Here is a 21,270-nt window from a genome sequence, read left to right as displayed (position 1 = left end):
ACTCTTCAAATATACGGCTTTAGTTTCCTCACGTTGACAATTTTGTTTCCTCGTTAAAGAAAACTCTAAAGTCGCATGCATTAAAAGTAAAAGCTAGCTATCTGTGATTTTTGCTGAACATAGTCCTATCCTGTGTCATGCACTTAGTTAAGTATTAGCATGGTTAGGAACTTTTTTCTGGACTTTTTAATCTCAAAATGGATTGGCAAGATCACTTTGTCGTCAGTTACACATGGAAACCACGGTCTGTGAGCCTAGGAGATACACTTGGAAAGGCTAGTAGAAATGCACATCGGATTCAGGCGACACCAGGATATCCACCCGGGCCTGTCCAGTGGACAGCTGGAACCGCAGGACTAAGGCCCAGAGGCAAGCAGCCTGCCCTGGCCCTGGAAACAGAGATTTCGGAAACCTGAGCACAAACGCTAAGGTAGAAGATCCCAAGTCATGGACCGCTGAGGGCAGAGCTAGCCTAAACAAAAAACACCAATCAGAGAAGTCAGAGAAGAGACAGAGGAGAGTAGAGAAAGACCAGAGAGGAAGGAGATTGAAGACCTTTGAGCTGGAATAACCAGAGTTGATACAATGCCCCTTTTAAAACCACATGTCAGGCTCTCGCTAGACCTTGGAACCTCGGCTTCCTCAGTTGGGAAAAGTTGCAACTAAAGATTCTTCTTAAATCTTATCTCATCTTGATCAGCTTCCTCAACTGGGGGAAAACTGCAACTAAAGGTTCTCCTTAAGCCTGAACTCATCTAGAGCCTAATCCTTCCCATGAGCGGGCGGCAGGACGCGCATGCGCCGCAGCGCGGGCTGGCCCCCCGAGAGGGCGGAGCCTGTTTCTTTCGCTTTGGCGTTTCCACGGGCGCCAGCCCCGCCCGCCGCACCTGTGCGTCCCTTGCGCTGCGCTGCTTGCGAGCCCCGAGGGCGGCTCCCGCTGCGGGGGGTCTGCTGGGTGAAGGGGCGGCGCCCCGGGCCAGTTTAGCGGTGGTGGTCGCAGGTAGGGGAGCGCGACGGGGCTCGGCCCGCGGAGCCTGCTCGCTCGGGGCGTCTGAACGCTGTGTTTCTCGGAATCGTTGTAAGCGCGCGAAAGGGACCGGCCAGGGCCTTGACGGGAGCGAGGACCCCGGGGAGCCGGGCGGGCCTACGCGGGTGGCGTGGAAGCCCAGCTGGGCGCCTCCCGAGCGCGGGTGCTCGCGCCCCGGACGGTCCGCGCCCGCCTGGCCTCTCGAGGCCGCCCTCCTGCCTCTGGTCGCCCAGTCCGCGGAGGGCCGGCCGGCTTTCAGAACTGGGAGAATCCCCGGGCCCTGCGAGCGCGGGCCGAGTCGCGGGCTTGATGTGGGTGGGGGGGAGGGGGGCTCTTGGCACGGTTTGCGTTTGCTCTGGGTTAGACGGATTTGCGTGTGTAGACGCTGGCGAGTGGACCCGGTTTGCCCGGAGACTGAGCGTTTGGTGTGACAGCTGAGGCCTGAGTGGACCACGCCCCGAGGCAGGTAGGGGAGGCTGGAGAGCGCTTTTCAACACAAACTGTTCCGCCGACGCCGTCTCTGCCCTTCGATGTGGGGCTTGTCACTGCAGAGGGAGCCGAGAGCCACAGGGGTGTGGCAGCCAAAGTTTGTTTGGAAAATTACCTGCGTGCACTCGCACAGTTGGGATTTGAGAGATCTCCGGAAAGCATCGTCTGATCTTGTTTTCGGTGCAATGATAACAGGCGATAGTCGATCTGGATTTTTCGTGTTTTTTTCTGTTTTCTAGACGTTATTGGGGTTTCTGTTTGAAAAAAAGAGGTTGAACTTTTGGAATAAGATACATAGTGGAAAAGGTAGGCTCCATCTCTTTGTGATTATTTCTGTCAGTTAGAACAAAGGATTGTGAATTTTACCATCCAAGGTTATACCTGTCCTTTCAGGGCTTGATTATCACCTCATTCTATACCAGTTTTCCACTGTCAGATTATTTTTAGTATTAGTAGCTTTATTTTTAATTTTCTGATCATTTCATATTATGCTCATATATAATCTTTAAAGGCCAGAACACAATTGGATTTAGGAAAAAATAAATATCTGTTCAACAAATATTTGTGCACATTAGGTGCCTGACTGTTTTTTACATATTATGGATACAGAAATGAGAAAGATGGACAAGATCTCAACTCCTTTGGTGCTTACACTCTAGGAAGGGGAGACAAGCAACAAATACACCAGATGGTGGTAATTGCTACGCTGAGGACTGAAATAGTGTGATGTGCTAGCCTAGAGAGTAGCTTCTTTAGATTGGGGAACCTTCTCTGAGGAGGGACATTGAAACCTGAATGAGGACTAGGATTCCAGGAGCAGAGGGAAGAGCATGTCAGTGTAAGAAAACTGCTTTATGAAGATGGAAGACCAGAATCCGTTTGACCAGGGAGGCTGGAAAGCAGTGAGAGGGAGAGAAAGTGGCAGGAGTTGAGGTCTGAGAAGTGGGCAGGCAATAGCCTCATCACAGAGGGTTTTGTAAGGCGTGGTGAGGAGTTTGCATTTTATCCTAAATTTGTTCTTAAGTGCAGTCTGGCTAAGTCCATTTTTGGCCGCTCTTTCTCTTTGGTTTCCTTGATTTATTGGTTCTTCACCTCAAATCTTTTTATTCTTTTTGTTCTTGATCAAACTAGATGAAAGAACATGACAGGATAGCTTTCAACGCTGCCACTTAAATTTTGGGTGAAACCGTTTGTTCGTTTTTATGAGTGAACCATTCAGTTCTGCATCTTAAAGGCAGAGCAATAGCCTTGGCTCCATCCTATGGAAGGAGCGGCCTAGTCAGGTTGTTAAAACAGTGAAAAATCTTTTGAGTTGAGATTAGCAGATCTGGAATGAAGCAGTGTTGAAAAGTAGTTAAGGGAAAGGCTTCAAAGGTGAAATAAATACCCAGAGTTTTGGATGTTCAATGTCAAATTAGTTTGAAGTTATTTGACAGGTTTTTTTTCCAGGAGTTAAGGAACTTTGTTGGTATGGCAGTGGTGACTGGGATCATCATCAGAGGTTAAAGTCTTATAATTGTTTTATTTCTCTCCAAATTATCCTTATCCCAGGTGTAATAGATTGAATGTAGGAGCTTTCATTGAGCAAATTCTTTGATTTTGGCCCTTTTATAAGGATTTGAGTTGCATTTCTTTGATTCCTAGAATGAAGTAACCTTTATCTATTTAAACATTGCAGGATATTTTACTTCAAATAAAGAACATGGTGAAACTAATTCACACGTTAGCCGATCATGATGATGATGTCAACTGCTGTGCTTTCTCCTCTGCCCTCTTGGCTACTTGCTCCTTGGACAAAACAATTCGCCTGTACTCTCTGAGTGACTTTAGTGAATTGCCACACTCCCCCTTGAAGTTTCACACCTATGCTGTCCACTGCTGCTGTTTCTCCCCTTCAGGACATATTTTAGCTTCATGTTCAACAGATGGTACCACTGTCCTGTGGAATACTGAAAATGGGCAGACTTTGGCGGTGATGGAACAGCCCAGCGGTAGCCCTGTGAGGGTTTGCCAGTTTTCCCCCGACTCCACTTGCTTGGTGTCAGGGGCAGCTGATGGAACGGTTGTTATGTGGAATGCACAGTCATACAAGTTATATAGGTATGAATATTTCAATCCTTCCCATTTTTAATCCTATTAACAGATCTACCAAAAAAATAGCAGAAAGCAGAATGTTTTGATGACTTTAAGAAGCAGGTAATTTTAGACATGACAAGGAAAAATATTTCAACTTCTGAAGGTCATCCAAGCAGATGTTTCATATAATTCTTGTAGATTTGCTTGGCTCTGAGTTTTAAATTTCAAATCTTTCTTTTGTAAAATAAAGGTTAATCTTGTTAGACTTTTATGCATTTTTATTGTAAGAGTGAGGCAAAGAAAACAGTCTTTTGAATAAGATTCGTGATTCTGGTCTTTTTGTCACTCGTGGCTCATGTTCTCAGTAATAAAGTAATAGTAGGTAAGTCTCACCTGTTTCCTGATGAGGATTCTTGCTGCGTAAATGACCAAGCCCGGAAAAAAGAACTTTGTGAGTAGTAGCCACCTGAAAAACTCCTTTCGGATAAAAATACGACAGTTAATTTACACTGGTGATGTTTGGTTTCAACTTACCAACATTAACAGAATGTAGTTTTATGTATTTATATTGTAGTGAAATACATGTAACCTACCATTTTCACCATTTTTAAGTGTACAGTTCAGTGACGTTAAGTACATCAAAACCCGCAGAGTTGTAAATGTTACCAGTTAAAATAGTCTAATGTACCTTCCTTCCCTTCTTCCTACCCCTCAACATCGTTGGGAGCACAGGTGCCAGCTGGTCAACAACTGTTGCTCATTTACGTTTAGGTTTTTGGGTTGAAGAAAATGATGTGTTTTAAGTGGTGTTAATAGTGTACAGAGAAGGCATGAAGAATGAAATATTCTTTTTATGAATGAAATACAGCTGTCATTAGGGAATCTTCTTTTTCGCTTATCAGGTGATAAATTCTGCATCTATAGGATCACTTCCCTAATGTCTGTAATTAGTGATGGAAAAATGATCCACTCCTGTAGATTTAAGCACTAGATGGAACACTGTTTTGTTTCCTAATTGAGAAAATAGTGTTGTCAGCACAATGCTTCCTTATATTCCCAAGATAACTTTAACTTGTTCACAGCATTTTCTTTTCATAAACGATTTATATTTGAAGATAAGATGAAAGGCCTTACTTTTGCTTCTGGGTGATTTTAACACAAAAGTTGAAAGTACTTTTTTCTTTTTTAATATATGACTATAGTTGGTGTCATTGCTTTTGGTAAGTTTTGTAGATTTTAGTGTGTTCATACTGACTTGCCATGTGGAAAAATATGAAGATATAAGGGCTTTGGATCCCTATAGTTTAGCCTTGAACATGTTAAGATAATGTTTAAATCCTCTGTATGAGAAAGCATATCTCAGTTTATAGCCTATAAATGGTATTTTACTTCTAGAGACATCTCCTGCCCTTTCTCTCTAGTTCTATGGTAACCATTTATCCTCTTTTTACTATATCAAGCTGCTCTTAGAGATTGTAATACAAAGTAAAAGATGCTCTGAAATGAAAACCCCCTTGTTTTGCTTTTATTTCAGATGTGGTAGTGTTAAGGATGGCTCCTTGGTGGCCTGTGCATTTTCTCCTACTGGAACCCTCTTTGTCACTGGCTCCTCGTGTGGAGATTTGACGCTGTGGGATGATAAAATGAGGTGTCTGCATAGTGAAAAAGCACATGATCTTGGAATTACCTGCTGTGATTTTTCTTCACAGCCAATTTCTGGTTAGTTATTTTACTCTCTTAAGCATTACTAATTCGTATTTGTAGTTTGGATATGACTTTTAGTTCTTTTGTTCATTTTCATTTCATCCTTAGTGAAAGGAGGAGCCCTTTTAATTCATTCCTTTTAAAGAATCATCCTTCTCCTGTATCTTTTTTGATCAAAATGAAGTCATGAAGAAATACAGGAAAATCAGATTATCAGATTCTTTAGTGTGTGTGGGGGGTGACTCAACCGGTAGAATGGATCTGCGTTCCTTGAATATGGTAATTCGGAGGACTTCACTCTATTGGTTGTACTGTGATTTTTCAGGTACAGTATGTTGATATTCAAATAGAAATGTGAAATTAAAAAATTAGAAACAGAAGCTACATTTTCCATTTAGTAATTTAATCTTCCAAAAGCTAAATTTATAAAATAAGATGTTTACCAACACAGTTCATTTTTAGAAAAAGAAGAAACAAAAACTCCATAATACAGGCTCTTGGTTTTAAATGGATGCAGTGAAATGGGAAGTTTTCTTTTTGTATTTTCGTCTTCTGTGTTAGGACGGAAGTTCTGCTTTTGTCTATCCAGTCTTGTTGCCAGACCAGTGCTGTCTTGCAGCAAGATAATGTGAGCTACATATGTAAATTTAAAATTTTCTGGTAGTAGGCGAAATTGATTTTCATAACATTTCATTTTACTCAATATATCTAAAATATTTCAGTAATTGGTAATAGAAATTATAAGATATTTTACGTTTTTTTGGTACTAAGTCTTTGAAATCTGGTGTGTATGTCACATTTCAGTTTGTGCTAACCACAATTCAAGTGTTTGTAGCCACGTGTGGCTAGTGACTACCTTATAGGACAACTCAGGTCCACACAGTAGGCAGGATGGTTTTGTCACTCCCCTGTTTCAAACCTGTCAATGGCTTATCAGAATAAGATTAAGGTGAGAATATGAGAATATAAGAATAAGATTAAACCAAATCTAAAACACAAAGCCTGTAAGTACCTTACACATTCTGTTTCCCTGCCTCATCTCCAATCATGGTTGGCCTCGTTCATTCTCTTGCCGCACTGGCCTCCTTTCGTTCCTCGAGTGTTTCTAAGATGTACAAGGATTTTACATGCGGACCCCTCACCTGGTTCACCCTAAGTCCTTTACCTTTAGATTTCAGGTAAGAAATCGCTTGAGAGGAGCCTCGCCTGCTCTTACCCCTCGCACTCAGTCTAAACCATTTTGATATAGTCTTTTATTTGCATGCTTTTTCTTTTATAGTACTTAGAGAAGTATCACAATTTTTAATTATATATTTACTTATATGGATTATGTTTAATGGTGTTTTTCCTGTTAGTTTGTAAGCTTGTGAGGACAGGGCCTGGGCCTGTTTTATTCACAGTGCCTGGTGCATGTTAGGCCTTGAAATGGAGATTGATGAGAAAGATTCCTTCTAGCGATTTGCTGAAAGTTTTTGTTTTTGTTTTTTAACCTTCTAACATCATGTAGCAAATTAATAGATTTCTTTTTCATGAACCCATTCTTATGTTAACTTTTCTACCTAATTTAATTATAATTTATTCTTTTAATATATTGTTTTTGTGCAGTTTTATTCTAAAAAGACCAGCTTGTAACAGACAAGAACCGTTTCTTCCATTTCTGTGGAACGTTCTCCAAATCTTATAGGCACTCAATGAATCTTTGATGAATTACATAAATGGGGGAAATTTGTTTCTTTTTTAATTCTAAATTATCTGAAAATAGATTTTCAATTAAAATATCATTATTATGTTAATATTAGAGTAAAACTAAGGGCATCCTTGTCCTGTCTTCAAAAGGATCTGCAGGTGGTGGGGCCTGGAAAGGTTCAGTAAACCAAGCAGAGAATTCTCAGTGAGATTCTAAAATAAGTGTAATGCCCACATCCCTACCCTGCCTTTGGAGTGTATTTCAAAGTATATTTCTCAGTATAATTCTAATGTGTCCCTTCTTTAGTTTCTTTAGTGCTGCTTCTGTTGAAATAGATATTAACCTATGTGTAAATTCCCTGAAACAGATTGATACATGCTTTAAAAGTGATTATTATAGGAATTTGGGGGAACTACTGTATTTTCTTAAAAGACAAAGTATGTAATTTTAATTTGTTTAATTTAGTATTTGTTAATATCTATGTATGACATATTGACTCCTCTGTCTTTGTGACATTTTGCTCAAATAAGGAAAAATAATCCTGTTTGTGCCTGAGGATAAAGGATCAATTCTCTCCAGTTTTTAAATGATAAAGTTTAGATTAGGTTTTTGTTACAATTTAAATATTTTTCCTGAAGAAAACTGTGTTTTTAATATTATATTTAGATATTAAGGCACATTTTAAGCTCCATAATTTTACATTGTCTTAGCTGAATTCTCACTACTTAAATTAGAAACTTCAGAATTAACTTCAAAAGATCTATTTAGTCAAGAAGCAATGAAAAGAAAAAATTTTCCTGATTGGATCTAGTGCTTAAATATTCTACCCTTAGCCATTTATTGAGTAAAATGGTTTGGCTTAAAAAAGACGTAATGGGGGCCAGCCTGGTGGCGCAGTGGTTAAGTGCACATGTTCCACTTTGGCGGCCTGGAGTTCACCGGTTTGGATCCCGGCTGCGAACGTGGCACCTCTTGACAAGCCATGCTGTGGCAGGGGTCCCACATATAAAGTAGAGGAAGATCGGCATGGATGTTAGCTCGGGGCCAGTCTTCCTCAGCAAAAAGAGGAGGATCGGTGGCAGATGTTAGCTCAGGGCTAATCTTCCTCAAAAAAAAAAAAAAAAGATCTCTGAGAAAGGATGCCCTTTGGTTGAACCTGTGCTATGAAGTGAAAAATGCTATTAAAATATGGAAGTCCCTTGGAGTTAGAAAAACTTTCAGTGAAAAAGAAGTTAATTTATTGTATGTTAAATAAGGTATGTGTGCTTTCAAAAAGACAGAGTCCATAGAAAAAATTTGTTTTACATACCCAGGTGTATAAATTAAATACCACATACCCAACGTTTGCAAAACCAGAGTGCAATCTTAAGATGGATATTAGGTTTCTTAAATGTGCTGTATTGCATATGAGTGCAAAAACCTCTTTTGATCAAACCACATCTGTGATATTAGGTGGAACTCATGTAAAACTGAGTCGATGATGTCAATATTTACATTACTCACAAGTATTTAGGAACTTATTTAGTAGGTATGTAAAGATACACTGAAATTATCTAAATAAGCATAAAAACTAGTGAGTTTTTTGTGACACCGAATTTACTGATTACTTTCCCTAATTTGTGTAATATTTTCCACCAAATCACATGGATCGAATTGATGTTATTTTGGATTTATATAATTCCAGCCTTTGTCTTGATTAAATCAAATGGAAAAAAATCTCTTTATTATTCCATGTGAACTATAGACTAAGCTTTTAAGAAATGTTGATATCCTTAAAAAATTGGGAATAATTAAGCATTTAACACTCATTATCATAACTGACTTTTCTTCCTAATATTTCCCATCAGTGCTGGCCCCATAGACTCTAAGATTGGGTTGGAGGATGCCCTAGGTTTAGTGGCTCAATATTGGCCCTTGAAGCCTTGAGTTATATCCTTAGTGGGAGGTAAACTAAAAGGTATTTTGTTGGGGCTGGCCCAGTGGCGCAGCAGTTAACTTCTCACGTTCCACTTCAGCAGGCCGGGGTTTGCCAGTTTGGATCCCGGTTGTTGACCTACATACCACTTATCAAGCCATGCTGTGGTAGGTGTCCCACATATAAAGTAGAAGAAGATGGGCACAGATGTTAACTCAGGGCCAGTCTTCCTCAGCAAAACAGAGGAGGATTGGCAGCACATGTTAGCTCAGGGCTAATCTTCCTCAAGAAAAAAAAAATTTATTGTAGCAATTTCAGGAGCTAAAGTTATAATCCTTTGAAGTACCTTGTTTAAAAGAAATTCTTTAACCAACATTTTCATTGTATGGTATAAGTTAATATTGTCTGTGAATATGGTTTAAATGAATAGAATTAACAGATCTCAGTATGAGAAATTGAAAAATTTTTGCTTTAGATGTTTTATCAATTCTTGTGTATTTATTTTTAACAAATTTACATTTATAGATGGAGAACAAACACACTTTTTCCGATTGGCATCGTGTGGTCAGGATTGCCAGATCAAAATGTGGGTTGTTTCTTTTACCCATGTCTCAGGTATGGATTCAACTAGTCGCTCTCTAAAATTATTTGTGATCCAGATAGAATTTCTATTTTAATTGATCTTTTTACCTAAGGTACTCTGAGTATCTAAAAATGATCATAAAAATATGTTTTAAGAACTTTTAATCAAAGTAATTACATAGATGTGATTTAAAGATTGACCACTCACTGCTAATTATGATGTCACCACCACTACCACACTTATTCCTGCTTACCAAAAGTAACCACTTTGCACTTGGTTTTCAACTCTTGGTGGTTTCCACAGTTTCTGTAAATATTATTTATACCACCCTATTTTAAATTTATTCACTATAGTTACTGTTATTTTGAGTGTGGGGGTCTTTTTCCCATGCATGGTACTAATCCTTCAAGTGACCCTTCAATCAAGAAACTTACGTTGTTCAGTTTTGGAGTACAGCATTTCTTTGTGATAGTTCTTTAATGATTTATATGTATTTTACCCCCACATTTATCTCTCTTTCCTACTTTATAGGGAAATTCCTCACCTTTATCTTTTAATTTTCTTCTGAATTTTTTATCCCATCTATCATCTTTTCAATTTCTAAAAGCTCATCGTCTTCTCTGTTTCTTTTTCAAAGTGTCCTCCTTTTATTTTATGAATGCAAGATCTTCTCAAAACTCTCAGGATACCAATTAGAGGCTTTTTGTTTTGTTTTGTTTTTGTGTTCCCTTCTGTTTCCTGATCATCTTTGTTTGCTCTGGGGCCCTTTTTTTGTTTACCCTGATCTTTCGTGTGGTTACCTTCCTCAAATGTCTAGTGATCCTTAGTACTCTATTTACATTGAGTAATTAGACAATAAGATATTTAGAAACCCTGCATGTTGTGGTTTGTTGTTGCTGGCTTCCCTTTGGAATAAGAAGGTGGGTTGTGGGTTGGGGGCTTAGAAAGTGTGGGTGTCTGTGTTGCCCTGGGGCTGCGATGGAGCTCCCCTGGCAGTCATTATTTTCCTTGGAAATATTTTGCCTGGGGAGAAGCATCTGGCTTTCATGCAGCATACTATGGGTGAGGTCAGGGAGGGCCTGGAGGTAGACGTTGAGTGTTTCAGAAGCAGACTTTTAGTTAATTTTTCTGTTTTCATGTCCTTATCTGTGTCGTTGTGTCTTTGCTTTTCCCTGCCGGTGATAGTCCTAAGTGTTTTGTGGTTTTCTAGGGCAGACTAGCTTTCTTCTTGGCTATAGCACCCTCCCTTTGCATTTAGGGCTGTTACTCCTCTACACTGCCTCTCGATTAATTTGCTTTCTGCCTTCCCAAAATTGGTTTCAGTTTCTGATGTGCTGATGCCCCCCTTCCTGTTCTCTTCGTTGATGTGATTTTATGTCTTTATTAATTCCTTTATTATCATTTAATGGGAACTCTGAAATTATATGGTTCATTGACCATCTTGCTTCAGATACCTAAAAATATTTTGTTACCTAGTAATCTTCAGTTAAATCACAAGCTACATTTCATTGTTTATAATTATTATCAAAGATAAAGCTGGACGCTAGTTAAAATGGTAAGGACAGAGTTTAATCAGTAATATACTATTGCCATAGGGAAAAGAGTCCAGCATGAACTGAACTCAACTTCAGTTGAGGTGACTGGGCGTTTTAAAGGGAGAATGAGAGAATAAAGAGGGGTATAAGTGGAGGCTCTGTTGAGTCAGGGAAGTGAAAAATTACAAAAGCAGGAAGGGAGGGGTTGGTCCATGTGAAATTCATCTGAGTTTGCTGACTGACACTTAATGGAAGTTAGGCTCCTACCCACCCACAGAGACTGGGGGACAGGGGCCATCTCTTCAGGTATTGACTGGAGCAAACAGTAAATTCTTTGGCAGCCTTGAGTTTTCTCAGGCAGGCACTTTAAGGGAGCTAGGGTCATCCTAGGGATGCAGCCTTGTGCTCTTAGAAAGTATGTTAGTTTAAGCAAAGGTCAAGGTCAAAGCTTAGTCAAGAAGAGGGCTCCGAAGAGCTAGCTAGAGTTTGGTCAAGGAGAGAATCTTGTCATTATCCTAGTGCATAGAGAGGGGCCTATTGCCAGGAAATACATACATTTCTTTTTGTGGAAATTTAGTTAATTTATTGCCTGTTAGGTTACGTTTAGTAGTTCTTTTAACGTATTCAATGACATGCTGGTGAGGATAAGAGTTCCTTTACTTCTCTGGTCTATCTTACTTCTTCCTTCTGCTCCTGTCAAAGTAAAATTCTTATAATAAACCATAAATATGGTCATATATGTAGATGTTCTAAATACAATATATCTTTAGTACTTGTTCAAAGGTAAAGCTTTTCATTCATTGGAAAATGTTTTTACACTGACTCTTTAAAAAACATATATAACAGTTTATAAATGTGCAGTTAAAGCCTCTTTATAAAGCATTTATCATCATTTGCACCTAATTATTTTAATTGCTTGTTTGTAGGAAGGAATAGATAGATGTGTGGATCTCATACTTGAGAATGTAACCTATTCTTATGGTCATATTGCACATTTTACAGGTCTTCATTTGGTTTGCAACTCAACATTTTTGCTTTGTTTGATAATGCTTACATCTTTTCTCCAAGATAAAAAAATATATTTTTCTATTTTTGATAGAAATAAAATGTATATTTAATAATAATTAAATAAAATATATTTTTTGAAACATTTACCTGCTCTAATGACCTTTTTGTTTAGTTAAATGCTTGCTATCTTAAAAGCCATTAACACTTCAAAAAAGTTTTTATTAGGTCTGAGAAAATTATAGATTTCACTATTTCCTTGTCTCCCTGGACGAACTTCTTAATAATTATTTTTATAGATTGTCAGTGAAACATGTTGAATTCCCTTGGTTTATCTTTAAAATAGATGTGATATTTCTTTTCAGTAATTATAGAAAGCATAAAAAGGATTTTAGTGTTACCGTACTTTGTAGGAGTATTATAAGATATATTGGAAATATGTATAAATTACCACTGATTATTTTTTATTTAGGGAATGATAAAATATTTCATCAGACTTAAAAAACTATAGCCATTTGATTCTTTTTAGGCATTTGGGCAATTGAGATATATATGTATATATTTTTTATTAGACACCAAGATTATAGTGTAGTTGAAAATTTTATATTTTTATATACTTTAAAGAGCTTAAAATTTAAAAAATAATTTGATAATTATAACTCCGCCCCTGGTCTAGCCTTTGCTGAGCATGCCATTTTCTTTCCCCATTACTGAACTTCTGAAACCACTTAATCACACTGCCTTCCATTACCTGAGTTGCATGAGGATTTTTTCATTTTTGTGTCCTTTAGGCACTCAAAGATTGTTTATTGAATAAATAAGTGAAATAGTTTTGACTTAAAAAATAAATTATAAGCATGGTCACCTTGCTAATTTTTCTCACCTTGTTATTTGCAGGTTTTGAATTAAAATATAAAAGTACACTGAGTGGGCACAGTGCTCCTGTTCTGGCTTGTGCCTTTTCTCATAATGGGCAAATGCTAGTCTCGGGGTAAGCTATTTAGTTTAATCTCCTTAAACCATTTTGATATAAAATAGACATATAGAAAAATACGTCAAACATAAGAGAATAGCTTGATAAATTACTTTGATGCAAACCTGTGTAACCATTATTCAGGTCAAGAAATAGAACAGTAGTTGGTTCTGCTCCAGAAGTCCTCCCCTTTTAAGTGCCCCTTTCTGGGGACAACACCTTAGATAATACATAATACTGCTTTTTTCTTTTAAACTGATTTAAAACAAATCATACAATATGAATTATTTTGTGTCTGGCTTCCTTTACTTAACATAATATTTGTGACATTCATTCATGTTACCGCGTATATCTGTGGTTTGTTGATTTTCATTGTAATATTCCATTGCATGCATATACTATACTTTATCCATTTTAATGTTGAGGAACATATGGATTATTTCCAGATTGGGAACATTATAATAATAATTCTGTGAATATATCTATCTCCTGGCGCACATGTTCATGCATTTCTGTAGGGTGAATACATAGAAATGGAATTGATGGGTTACACAATAGTTGTATTTTCAACTTTGATGGTAACACCAAATTGTTTTCCAAGTGGTCAAACACCCCTACAGCAGTGTTATTTCAAATGCTAGCCTATGCTTGGTATTGTGGGTCTTTTTAATTTTAGCCATTGTGATAGATGTGAAGTTTTATCTTATTGTGGTTTTAATTTGTGTTTCCCTGAAAGAGTGAGGTTAAAACCTTTTCAGAAATTTATTGGCCATGTGTATTTCTTCTTTTACCAGGTGCCTGTTCATGTCTCTTGCCCATTTTCTTCTGGATTATCTTTTTCTTATTGATTTGTTGTTGATATCTGTCTGTCCATCTCTCTGTCTCTCTGTCTATCTATCTATCTATCTACCTCTCTATTTCTGTATATGAGCCATTTATTGGTTATATGTGTTGCAAATATTTTTCCCCTCTCTTTGGATTTGTCTCTTCATAGTTTATAATTTTAGTGTAGTCAATTTCTTTATGTTCTGAGGTCATGAAGATATTTTCCTATATTATCTTCTAAAACTTTCATTGTTTTTCCTTTGTCAAATTTGATTTGTGTGTATGATATGTGATAGGAATCTAGTTTCATTTCTTTCCATGTGGATGTGCAGCTGTCCCAGCAGTGTGTATTGAAAAGACCATCTTTTCTCCACCATTTTGCTATGTTGCCTTGTCAGAAATCACTGACCATGTGTGTGTGAGTCTGTGTCTCAGCCTGCTATTCCATTCTGTTTTTCTGTTTGTCTCTCCTGGCTCTGAAACCATTCTGTCTTTCTAAGGCTTTAGATTTTGGCTATTCCTGGCTTTTGACACTTCCATATAAATTTTAGAATTAGCTTGTCAGGTTGCCTCCAATTCCCCCCTCCACACATGCAAACCTCTTTGGATTTTGATTGGGGTTATATTGAGTCTGATAAATTTGGGGAGAATTGACATCTTTATGATATGGAGTCTGCTAAACCATGAATGTGTCCTATTTCACCATTTATTTTTCTTTTGATTTCTCTCAATAATTGGTGTGTGGAAGTCCTCCTCATCTTTTGTTAGATTTATTTTGAGGCACTTAATTTTTTTGTTACTGTTATAAAAGATGTGGCTAATATAGAGAAATATATGTGGAAAGACAATGGATTTTTCTATAAAGGTTCTAATTTTGGATTTTCTATGTACAAAATCATGTCATATGTTAATAATGATGGCTTTGTCTCTTCCGTTCTAGTCCTTGTACTTTTGACATCTTCTATGCCTTACTGAACTGGGTAACACTACCAGGATTAGGGAAATCATTCCTCATTGCAAAGGGAAAGCTTTCATTATTGCGATCACTGTAGATTTTTGAGAGATAAGCTTTATTAGCTCTTCTATTCCTTCTAGTTTCTAAGAATTTTTTATCACGAATAGGTGTTATATTTTGTCAAGTGATTTTTCTTGCATCTTTTGAAGTCATAATATGATTTTTCTCTTTTATTCTATTAATATGGTAAATTATACTGATTTTTCAAATACTAAACCAACCTTGCTTTGTTGGAATAAACACAACTTAGGACATATTATTTTTATGTATTGCTGTAGAGAAGTCAGTTTTATTCTGACTTGCTTCTTTGAATGTAATTCATATTTTTTTTGCTGGCTGCTCACAAAATTTTCTTTTTGTAGTTTTCTGCACGTTTACTTTGGTGTATTTAGATTTGGGTTTCTTTTTAGTTTGCACAGAATTCACTGAACTTCTTACTAATGTCGAATGATAGTTTATCAGTTTAGGGGAAATTCTTATTCATTATCTCTTCAGATGCTGCCTCTGTCCGTTTTTTTCCTCTTCTCTAAATCTGGGACTCCAGTTAAATGCAAATTATACCTTCTCACTGTGAACTTTATGTTTCTTTTCTATTTTTCATTCTTCTATTTCCTTTGCTTCGTTTTGAATGGTTTCCCTTTTACTGATAGTCTCCTCAGCTTTATTTAATGTGCTATTAAACTGGTCTACTGATGAGTCCTTAATTTTTATTTTATTTTTCAGTTCTAGAATTTCTATTTGGCTTTTTTTCAGGTCCACTATGTCACTTTTTGTGATTTCCAGTTCTCTCGAAAATTTTAATCTTAGCTTTTATTTTTCAAAGCTTTATTCTGTAAAGCAATTGGTTTGGGACACAGTAACATGATTCAGTTCCTTTATATTCTCCTTTTGAATACTTTGGTATGTTTTCTCCTTCCTGCCATTGGATTTTCTAAAACTTTCCTGTCTGATATCACAGGCTATAGCATTCAAACCCACATTCATGGCTCTTCACAGCACCTTTGGCCCCAGCTGAGATATTTAGGCTCCTGACTTCCACTTAAAATGTTCTGGACTAAGCCTGATAGTTCTTTTCCCGATATGCTTCAATCCTTCCCAAATAATCAGCAAAATAATTAGCTATGTAGTCATTGTATTAGATATGACTTTTTTATTTCAAGAGATGAAAATAGTTCATCATCAAAAAGCATTTATAGTAATTCTTTTTTTACCTAGAATTGAAATCAGTGGAAAGTTTAAACAGAGAAAGTTGGATTTCCTTCTCTTGTTTTGGGGGACATATTGTGCATTTCACTCTTGAGAGGTTAATCAACAAAATGTTTATATGAAATTCAGCAAATATTTATGGCTCTCTTATGTGTCCACCTCTCTGCTGGTGGCAATAGGGCATATAAAAGGAAGTATAAGACAATGTTTGTGCCCTTGAAAATGTTTTAATTCTCTGTCCTGATAGTTGATGTTCATGGTGATAACCTAATAACACTGCAAGATCCTGACATGCTTACCCTCTGCATCATGGAAGAAGTGCTAAGGGATACTCAATATAGTTTTTTGTTAAGGTCATTTTATAGCATTATAATGTCTTGTTGCTTGTATATATGTGCATCTTAATTAACTAACATATTAACTGGAATGTTCCTTTTTCGTTCGTTCTGGATAAATGGAGGTTTACATTATTAAATACTTTTTGGTGTACAGTGTTGCTCTAGGTCGCATTCAGATAGTCTTCTGAATATTTTTAGTTTATTTAGATAAATATACAGGCAAGTGAATGAGTTGGAAATGTAAGTTGGTGAAATATAAACATTTAGTTTTTTAGGAGAATTGAGAGACATGTTTGAACCATATTTGATGAGTCGATAAATAAGTTAATTGGTCAATGATAGAGAGATTCCATTTGTGACTAAAAGTCATTGGTAAGGTACAGTGGATACATATGAGAAAGAGGGAGACAGTGGGGAAAAAGTGAGTAGAATAAAAGATATATGAAAATAAGAGGCTAGACAGGAAAAATGAATTGACAGCAGAATGGGATTGTAGGTGAGAAGTCTACTAAGGAAGTTGTATAGGGCATAGATATGGGTGACCATGTAAAAGGCGGTACAGAATTTATAGACGCAGATAGGGGAGGATTGGGCAACTGAAAGGCCATTCCAGGTGGCAGGAAATTCTTGACTAGATTAAAATGTGTGGTAAATATAAAGAGGAGAAAGGGGAATTGAGGCTGTAAAAATAAGTGGTAGAGGTGATGGATTTAAGAGAACTACTGAAACTTTTAAAGCATTCTGATAGACATTGCCTAGCTATACCAGATGAGTGCTAATGCTGAAGTAAAGAAATGGAATCACGATTTAGGTCAGAGGTTCTCATACTTTTTGGTCTTAGGATTCTTTGACACTCTTAAAAGTTATTGAGGACTCCAAAGAGCTTTTGCTTATATGGTTATATATATCACTATTTACAGAAAATAAAACTGAGAAAATGCTAAAACATTTTTAATTCATTTAAAAACAAGAATGAACTCATTGCATATTAACAACATTTTTTCTTAGGAAAAATAAAAAAATAGAAGAGGGGCAGTATTTTAAATTTTTGAAAATCTCTTCAGTATCTGGGTTAGCGGAAGATACATTGATTCTCATGTATGCTTCACACATTCCATTAGCTTTCAGAGTTATGATGACATCACACATCATGGAGCAAAATATGTAGGAACTTTTCCCCTTCATCTTTCTCCACGTCTCTCCTCTAATAACTTTCTTCTAGCTGCTTAGCAGAATTTGTCCTCAGTTCCACTCCACTTCTCCTGATCCAACCAGATAAAATGAACATTGTATGTATTAGCTTCTATTCAAGCAGGAAGGGTCAGTCTTTATAATTCAAATAGAGGCTGTCTCCTTCCATAAGTTCTCAGTACTAGTAGTTAGGATTCCTTGGAAACTAGTTTAAAAATGCCCATTGTTGTTAGAGTTTTAACAGTTCAAGAAGTAACACCCTCTTTTCTTGAGTTGAAAACCAATGAGAGAGAAATATAGGATAGACAGTCTGGGTAACAGACTATAAATCTGCAGCTGACTTGCTCACGTGCTCTTGGACAGCATGGACTGCCGCAGACTTGCCCTGCAGGGGCAGATCGGAAACAGGAAAATCCAGAAGGGACTGCGCCACGTGGCTTAGTGTCTGCCGCCAGACTTTCCAGTCATCTGTCCTTCCTTTTCTGCTAAGCAGGAGAGAACGAAGAGAGGCCAGGAATCTCACTCCAGGAGGGATGGGAAGTGTCCCCCCTCTTCCCAGCAAGATGCCTGTTTATATTTTTTCTGTTTCATGCATGTGGACGTTCAAGTTCCATTGTCATAAATTAGGAGTGGTTTTAACAAACAACCTCTCGCTCAGTAATGACTAGCATAAGAAGACTTACGCTCACCCTTCCAAAACTCAAACCATCTTTTTTTTTTTTTTTCCTGTTTCTACAACATTGTTGACAATCCTATGGAACAAGTCAGTTCATTTAAGTAGCCTTAAAAGTACGTGTTGCAATTTGTTTATCATGGAGGGTTATCAGATGTTGCATTGCTTGAAATTTTATGTCTTCTGAAAGCTTTAGTGAAGTTCGAATAGCCGTGCCATCTTCTTTAGGCTATAACTACCAGGGTAGTTATGCCATGGCCCATTATGAATCAATTTTAATTTTAATGTGTTCCTGGGGATGATGTTCTAGGAAGTGTAAAAGCCAAAAACGTGGGTTTTAGAATCACATAGAACTGAGTTTTAATCTCAGCCCTACCACTTACTAGCTGTATGACCTTAACAAGTTCCAGTTCCATCTCCTCTCAGCTTCACTTTTCTGAATTATAAAATGGGGAAAATAGTAACACATTCCTCATTAGATTGTTATGAAGATTAAATAAGAAAATGCAGGCAAAGCATTTATTACTTAGATTTGGGGCATAATAATTGCTCAATGCATGTTTATTAAATATTATGTATATTATAATAATGCATATTATTTTGTATGTAATCCAGAACATTGGGCAATCGTATAACATGCCATTTTACCCTCTCATTGTCTGATTTCTGCTTTTTCTAAATTAACTTTTAGCTGTTGGCCTATACTGAGGGTTGTTACAAAACAGCTGTTTGAAACCATGTTCATTCAAGAAGAGTTGTTGAGGACTTGGTTCCCAGCATCCTCTCTATAAAGACCTTGGAGGAAATAGTTCTTTCACGTCTCAGTCTAAGGAATTGATGTCTCTTTTCCAAGCATTGGGTTTGTGTTTCTATCTTAAATTGTGTAACAGATTGTTTCCTTTTTTGAATTGCTGTTGAAGAAGCTCGGAACCAAATTTGCAGCCCTCCGTTAGCAATGTAGGCTGGATTTTATGACATATATTTTGTATACTAATCTTAACCTTCATTCCTCTCCCCACCTCATCCTTATGTTCTCTTCCTCATCAGTTTCTTCACTTTTTTTTTTTTTTTTTTTTGGTGAGGAAGATTGGCCCTGAGCTAACATCTGTGCCAGTTTTCCTCTATTTTGTATATGGGATGCCATCACATGGCTTCATGAGCAGTGTGTAGGTCTGCACCTGGGGTCTGAACCCACAAACCCTGGGCTACCGAAGTAGAGCATGCAAACCTAACCATCACAACAACAGGCTGGCCCCACCTCACATGATTTTTATCTTGTTTTTGCTCCATCTTTGTAAGAGACTGCAAATACTTTCTGAATGGGAAGAAACATAGATATGTTTAAAATAAAAATGCTTGTGTGTAAAATAAATCTTTAAACCTTGGGAACATACTTGACCTAAAGAAATAGTTGTTGATAGTTTTATTTGATTAGTTTTTTGGCCATTGTATAAAGCTAGTTTGGATTAATATGCTGTGGGTGAATTCTGACATGGATGGCTGTACAATGTCACTATAATGTCACTGATCTCCCTTCAGCCTATGATTATACTCTCTCCCATATCAAGCACACAACTGTCTGTGTTGTTGCTCTTGTCTAGTAGTTGTCTAGATATAATTGACGTGTTTCTCGTCTATTCTTGAGTGAGTAGAGTTGAGGTTTTAGAGTGCCACAAAACTGCAGAAACAGATTATCAAAAGGCTTGAATACTAAGGCCTCCTTCGTAAGGAAAAGTGGGGTTAGGGTGACAGGGCAGATGGGTTGGAATGTGGATACAGAAAAGTTAGAGGAGGAGTTATATAAAGCAGGCAGGAAATGTACAACCGGGGCAGCAAACAGTTGGATTTTTTGTGTGATGTTGGTTGAGGTTCAATTTAGGGAATAGTTTGAGATTTTATATTGTTTCAGTAGTTACAGAGTATTTTATTTTGTGTCTATTTACAGTGATTCTTTTATCTCCTGGACTTTGAAACTCATATCTCAAATATCAAAAACTGTTATTTTTCCCTAATCCTAATTTCCTTCCTTCAAAATCTAATCAGTCATCAAATCCTGTTGCATCTTCCTTTCAATCCCTATTAGTCAAATTGGAGGCTATAGGAAAATGTGTTGAAAATCCTTTTTCTCTCCAGAGTCTGCAGGTCTCTGTCCATAATCTCCATTCTTGCTTGGATTCAATGGACTCTTAATTAAGAGTTCTTCTTGTTTGGTCTTTTGCTCCTCAAATTCATTCCTATACCTCATCAGCAAGTGAACCTGTTCCATTGCCTTCCTATTCCATTGCTTTCATGGCTCCCTATCTGTTGCCTACAAGACTGTCTAAATTTCTTGGGCAGGCACTCAGGGTACTTTGTATTTTTGTTCTAGTCTGCATTTTTGGCCTTATTGCTTGCTATTTCCATATGTAGACTTTTTCTTGTTGCCCTAATTTCTGTCTTCCCAGCACAAAGCTCACGAAGATTACTAATGATGATCCAGCTTCTTAAGTGATACATCGTTAGGATGAGTTAGTTTTAATTGCAGTAGTGGTAGTCTCAGAAGATGGAATTTCCTTTTACTTTTCTTTTTTAAGATGCTCAGAAGTAATAATAGCATTTTCCCTAAGAATTTTAGATATTCGAGTAATAATACCTTGTACCTTGAGGAATTTAAGACTAAATAAGAGTGGTTTATAAATGATGTCTAGCATATACATGCTCAAATAATGTTAGCTGCTAATATAATTTCTCATTTTTTTTGGATGGAATTTAACATTTAATGCTATAACTCTTTTTTGACATTCTGAATGCATTTATAGCCCTCCCATTTTCTTGTATTTTATTTTATATTTGGATGTTTAAAGAATAATTCCTATTTTGAATTTATGACAAAGATTCTGCAGTCAAAATTTGTCATCAACACTGGATAGCCAACTAAACAAGGAATTTTAAGTCTTATTTAAAGGAATTTTAAGCCTCCCAGTAGGTATGACTCCTGTGGTCAGACTGTAATCAGCTACGTTTTAGTAATAAGTGCAAATATTATTCA

General features: G+C 37.1%; 1 protein-coding gene across 8 annotated transcripts in view; it reads left to right on the top strand.

Annotated features, from left to right (window-relative positions):
• The first annotated feature begins 864 nt into the window (after window positions 1-864).
• Window positions 865-21,270, top strand: part of WDSUB1 (WD repeat, sterile alpha motif and U-box domain containing 1) — a 55,670-nt gene continuing 35,264 nt past the window's right edge. The window contains exons 1-7 of one of the 8 annotated variants that reach the window (XM_046659486.1): window positions 865-1,000; window positions 1,410-1,493; window positions 1,756-1,822; window positions 3,195-3,616; window positions 5,127-5,311; window positions 9,424-9,513; window positions 12,919-13,012. In XM_046659486.1, coding sequence (XP_046515442.1) covers window positions 3,219-3,616; window positions 5,127-5,311; window positions 9,424-9,513; window positions 12,919-13,012 — 767 coding nt within the window. In that variant the 5' untranslated portion in view covers window positions 865-1,000; window positions 1,410-1,493; window positions 1,756-1,822; window positions 3,195-3,218. Of the gene's footprint in view, window positions 1,079-1,409; window positions 1,494-1,755; window positions 1,823-3,194; window positions 3,617-5,126; window positions 5,312-9,423; window positions 9,514-12,918; window positions 13,013-21,270 lie in introns of those variants that run through there. The other 7 variants (XM_046659491.1, XM_046659488.1, XM_046659487.1 and 4 more) reach the window with 7 other exon arrangements.

The sequence above is a fragment of the Equus quagga genome, chromosome 4, assembly GCF_021613505.1.
Source record: "Equus quagga isolate Etosha38 chromosome 4, UCLA_HA_Equagga_1.0, whole genome shotgun sequence".
Taxonomy (NCBI): domain Eukaryota; kingdom Metazoa; phylum Chordata; class Mammalia; order Perissodactyla; family Equidae; genus Equus; species Equus quagga.
Note: the sequence above shows the minus strand (reverse complement) of the source record. Positions and strands in the feature narration are given on the sequence as shown.